At 34.5% G+C, this 6,000-nt stretch overlaps 1 protein-coding gene across 4 annotated transcripts in view; it reads right to left on the bottom strand.

Annotated features, from left to right (window-relative positions):
- The window catches only part of LOC145662395 (protein nervous wreck-like), a 554,721-nt gene extending 549,794 nt beyond the window's left edge, over positions 1-4,927 (bottom strand). For all 4 annotated transcript variants that reach the window (XM_081727930.1, XM_081727929.1, XM_081727928.1 and 1 more), the window contains exon 1: positions 4,800-4,927. In XM_081727930.1, coding sequence (XP_081584056.1) covers positions 4,800-4,820 — 21 coding nt within the window. In that variant the 5' untranslated portion in view covers positions 4,821-4,927. The remainder of the gene's footprint in view (positions 1-4,799) is intronic.
- Positions 4,928-6,000: the final 1,073 nt, after the last annotated feature.

Raw genomic sequence — 6,000 nt, forward strand, 5'->3', positions numbered from 1 at the left:
TATGACTACTCGAGGTCTATCATAGTGTGTTCTCAGTGTTCATAAGTCTTCTATAATGAGTAAAGTCAAGTTGATTAGAATCCCATTTACACTCTGTAGTTTCGAACGAAGTTTTCTCTTTGGCCAATGGCTCTTGTACCATCCAACCAGATGCTGTCCGATCTGTACTTACTGTTCTTTATACAAGGGTGGATCAAAAGGTAAGACCTCCCTCGCTATAATTTTGTTTCTATTACAGCTACTGTACTATCTATGCATGATATTACAGAGATACCTTACTCTAATAATGTAATCTTTTCTTTTTCAGGTTCACTGATTAGAAGCTGAATGGATATGAAGAAAAGAAGAATCTTCACTGAACTTCTGGTAAAAGAAGGTTGTCCACCTAAGAAAATCTATAATTGCTTGAAAAATGTTTGTGCGGATGCCGTAATGGACGTCAGCAATATGCAAAGTTGGGCGAAGAAGGTTTAGAAACGGAAGCGGCCGGCCGACAACACCAATCACAGATGCAAATCTAGAACGTGCTGATGAATTGATTAGAGAAGACAGGTGCATTACAGTTCAGAATGTTGATGCATTCAACGTCTCGCATAGCTCTGCCCAAGGAATAATTGCTGATTTGAGAGATCACAAAGTTTGTGTTAAAACAGCTTTAAGATCATGGGTGAAGAAGCAAACTTCCAATTTTTCCAAAATGGTTTTGATGCCCGGGTTTGATGATGGCGCAAATGAGTTTAAAATCATAGAGACTATGTTGAACGGCAGTTTTCTGTAGAAGACAGTTCAGACTATGATCTATAATACCTTTTGCTGCTATATGTTCATTAAAACAAGTACATTTTTGTATGCCACAAGAGCCATGACTTTCTGATCCATCCTCATACATACGTAATTATGAGCAGCTTAGGCGTGCATCTTGAAATTTTTTCTGTGCATCAGTCTAAAGTTTCCGTGGGAGGGGGTATCCAATGCTACAAGAAACATCTATGTGATATTGAACCAGTGTTACATATTCAGCACCCGAAAATGAAATGAAATCATTCAGTTTAAGGCCATGATTATGCCCTTTACGCTAAAAGGGACGATGATGAAGGCAAATAAATGGTGATGGTAAAACAAGAATGTGGGAGGAAACGGAAGTACCCTGCAGAAACCCAAGGACACGATGTTGTCCACCACAAACTTGCTTGTCCGGGGATGAAACCACCCACGCGCCAGTGCCCTATCACTGAACCATCGTGGCCCCCAGCACCAGTAAAGACGATAAGTAATTGTTAAGTACTGCCAGTGGCGTATTTACGATTTTGTTTCGGGGGGGCTTTCCCTGGAAATGTGAAAATTCTGCAAGATATTTCATTTACTTTACTATACTAAGTAAGATTTCGGGGGGGGGCTTAACCCCGGAAGCCACCCCCTAAATACGCCACTGAGTACTGCTATTAATAATCTGAGAAAAAGTGATAGAATTAGGTTATTTTTATATGAGAAGAAAGAATACAGATGAAGTGTAACATCAAATTTTCATGCTACATCTATAATTTGTCTCCTAAAAAGTATAGTTTTATGAAGAAATTGTAGAAATGTATGAAAAGTTATGAAGTTTTGAGGGGAGGATCCACACTCAGTGGACCCCCTGAGTGAAACTAAAATGAAATCTTTGAGTTTTACGTCCCACGGTTATGCCGGTTAGGCTAAAGGAGACGGTGATAATGAGAAATGAATGAAATGGTGGAATGAAGAAAGTGGGAGGAAACGGGAGAACCCCGAGAAAACTCACGAGCACGATGTTTGTCCACCACAAAGTCCACACGGCGCGAGCTGAGATCGAACCAGGGACCCAAGCACTGGAGGTGAACGCTCTACCACTGAGCCACCGCGCTCCCCGACCCCTGAGTGGGTGCGCTCCTGGTGGAGCTACTGTGTTGTTTTACTTTATGTATGATACAGATCTCGTCTTTTTCCTCGAACAAAAACATAAAGCAGGGAGAAATTCTTTTTAAAAAGAAAGCTCTGAAATGGAGTTCATTTTAACATTTTAACGACAGAATTTCAGGATCAATTTCTTAATGAGAAGTTAAGAAAATCAAAATTAGTCAGAAAAGAGTTCCCTAGTTTTTCATATTGAAAAATTAAAAGCTAAGTACATTGATTTACTGACCAAGTATACGTAAGAACGGCTAGTGTTGTTGCTTTGCAATTGGGAAATCCTATGGCAAATTCTTTGACAAAAATTCTTCCCCCCTATGTCTTACTAGGCGAATTCTAGAGTTTGCCTTTAATTACAAGCCTTGGCAACATCCTTGCAAAACATCCTATTTGTATTTCATTGTTACTTCTTCTATTGTATAATAATTCCACAGTTGTTTCTGAAACTTTTAAAATTATAAAGAATTCTTTCAGTGTTACGAGTTAATATTCTATGCGCAAGTAACCACTTTTAAATTTATTTGCTATTTTAAGGTTAGAGGACTTAAAGAGTTAAGGCCATTATCTTATGAATAAAGATTACTGAAAAATGAATAAGAAAAGATTTTAACCTTTTGTCATTATTCAATACCTAGGTTATGAATGACGGAACCTACTATTAACGTGGAATCCTAAGCATGACCGAAGTTTGAATCCGGTGTAATTAGTGGGTGCAGAGATCATCCTCAAAATTACCGGACGTTCCCCTCCATACTATTTCGCCTCCAAGAGACATGGATTGCCACCGGCTCAAGCAAATAATAATAATAATAATAATAATAATAATAATAATAATAATAATAATAATAATAATAATAATAATAATAATAATAATAATAATAAATATATTTGACGGAATTAAAACACATATTTATTGTGTACCCACTACAATAGTCATATGCCGTGATCCCTCGTGACTAAGCGGTTACATATGTGCCTTTAGCGTGGGACACCCGGGTTCGATTCCCGGCGGGAGCACATGTGATTTGGATCCCACGTTAAACTGTAGATCCACGTCTTATATGACCTCGCTGCTGAAAGGGACCCTAAACCCAAAATCAAATCATATCCTATAAATATATAGAATAGCAACTTGCAAGTCTCTCACGCAATACCACGTCATTATCTTCATATCTTCACAGATATCAAACTGAGCTGGAAAATGCAAATTAAATCTATTTAAGATCATCCTTGGCAGAGTCTTAATGGCTACTCAGTGAATCAAAACAACTAAATTTCCATAATTTTACGTGCTAAATCAACAATAATAATATACCTCTGGCGCATGGGGTCCTTGGTTCGATCCCATGTCACGCCAAGTGAACTTTGTGGGGGACAAATACCGTATTTGTGGGTTTTCTCTGGGTTCTTCTGTTTCCTCCCACTTTCACCATTGCATTCATTTCGCATCATCACCGTCTCCTTTAGCCTAGCCGGCATAATCATATCGCGTAAAACTTAAAAATTTCATTTTCATTTCAAGAACAATAATAATAAATGACAATATACTATGTACTTTTTAGTTATGAAGGGCTCAGGCCGGTCAAATAGCGCAAATGCAACTGGGTAGTGTGTGAGTTTTTTTCCCCATAGTCCACTATTTCATAATTCGCTATGCAATGTTCGGTCAACACCGGAAGTTCTGTATCATTTCCAGCAAGTTCGAACGCAATCACACGCTATAATAGTAAACCGGGTGCAATGGATAATAGTAAATCAAACAAACAGAAACTAACTGTATTATTTGTAACATATTACATATGTATTATCCATAATCTTATATTTATACTAATCTCTTTAGATAATATAACGTATTCTTCATGCGTTTAACTAATTCTTCAACTGTTATGTAATAGGTGTTGTTGGCGTTAGTTTAGTGTCGAACGACCAACAGAAAATAACGGTTAATACAATTATTTTGGATACAACACTACAATGTGTAAGAATTTGCCTAAAATGGTTTATCTTAGGTGTGTTATTCAAGGATGACGTTCAGGGAAGTCGAACTACCCGAAATGAATATAAGCCTTTCATAAAAGTTTATATGTGCACGATCTATCACATAATCTTAAAATTAAATAATAACAATAATAATAATGCAGCATTGTTGTTTTCAAAAGGTTCATGCAGCCTATTGTTCTGAGTCCCCTATTATAACTTCTAGTAGTCCTGTGGGTATTGTTCCAGAAACATACTCCCCCAAAAACAAATTTGCAAGATTAAAATACTATACCATCATACTAGTTTTCTTCTTTAGTCGATAAACAAAATGTTCTTTATTTTTCTGTTCTTTATTTTTCAGCAGTTTTTTTTTTTTAATATTATTAGTTCAGACGGGTTTACTTTTTCAAAAAAATAGATCCGCTTGATATACAAACGTAATCCAAGAAATTTACAATTAAATTTGACCCAAATCAAATGAACAGCTGATGCGATATGTAGGAATACCATTTAAATTATTGATCCGGTAGCAGTTCGATTTATTATTGGCCTTCTTTCAAATTTTAAGGAATGGATTGTAGCACATTTTGAAAGAGAGTGTGAGAAAGAAAGAAAAAAAGAAGAATGAATCTGTTATTGCATCAGTTTATAAACAGTCTGAATAAGAAATAACAATGTTATTGAATAACGGAATAAAAAATATATAATTTATAAGGGAATAAAAAAAAGTCACATGGAGGAAAATTTGTAATTGCCGGCACTCTAACCATACAGAGTTGAGCGTAAAATTTTTGAGAATTTTCTGTTCGTTTTGCTCAATTATTTTTTTCTTATTCCAGAGATATTTATCAAACACGATTTTTTAAAAAACAAAATAATTAAATACTTACCTTTCTTGGTGGTGGCTGCATTTTATCGCACTTTAGACTTTCTTTAAGTTAAAAAAAAATTCACGGAACAAACACACTTTAACACAACGTGCAGTAGTCAGTCACCAAACCCGGTTTGCAACCGAAAGCCATATTGATTGCAAGCAACGAGCGACTATGAGCTCTTCCCACAATTCTTCTTTGCCCCCTCAGCTCACGCACAATCCGTATTGACGTTCTGGCTGTTCAAATTTCCTCCCCTCACTTCTTCTTCTTCTTCTTCTTCACTTACAGTTAACATCATTCAAAAAAATATTGAAAAATATGACAAAATTATAATTTTGTTGGCGAAATATAAAATGATTAGAAACAGTTCTGTTTAACTCTTCAATGTACGATAATTTTATGTTAAACAGTTGAATTTCTTTTCTTTTTTTCATTCATGTGACCTAATTCTAAATCGTCCACGTTTTATATCGCTGGAAGTCCTTTAGGTCACCGTGTCACAAAATGAAAGGACTATACAGCTTATTAGTCAAAATTTTAAACTGGAACACATATGGTAAATGATTACAATTTTTAAAGAAAACATCTAAATGGAATATTGCTTATTTTAAAACTAAATCCGGTTATAGTATCATGTAAATACTTGAAAATTATACAATTTTGAGTTAATATTTATAAAATGAAGTAATGTTAATAACTTTTATATTTCAAGTGCATGTTTGTTAATTGAATCTGATTTTATGATTCATGGAATATCTTTCTTATCATAGAGCACTATGGTTTATTATTATTATTATTATTATTATTATTATTATTATTATTATTATTATTATTATTATTATTATTATTATTATTATTATTATTATTATTATAGTTGAATATGAAGATAACTTAAAACTAATAAGCTATATAACTGGGGTAGTCAAATTTTGTATATTCAAATGTCTCCTCTCAAAATGAAGGTCTAATTCTCTAAGAATAACTTTCGTTAAGTAAATGTTATCATTGTATCTTTTGAATTATGATTTAAAAATGTTATCTGTTATCATTGTATCTTTTGAATTATGATTTTAAAATGTTATCTGTTATCACCGTTCAATAAAATTAACTTATCTTGGCCTTATTTGTGATCAAATGTATTCTGTGCGCGTGATCCCGGGTTCGAATCCTGCTAGGACATATCTAGTGGCTTGGATCTCACTTTTTAAGTAGAAAC

This window comes from Thermobia domestica, chromosome 10 (genome assembly GCF_964235325.1).
Source record: "Thermobia domestica chromosome 10, izTheDome1.hap1.1, whole genome shotgun sequence".
Classification (NCBI taxonomy): Eukaryota; Metazoa; Arthropoda; class Insecta; order Zygentoma; family Lepismatidae; genus Thermobia; species Thermobia domestica.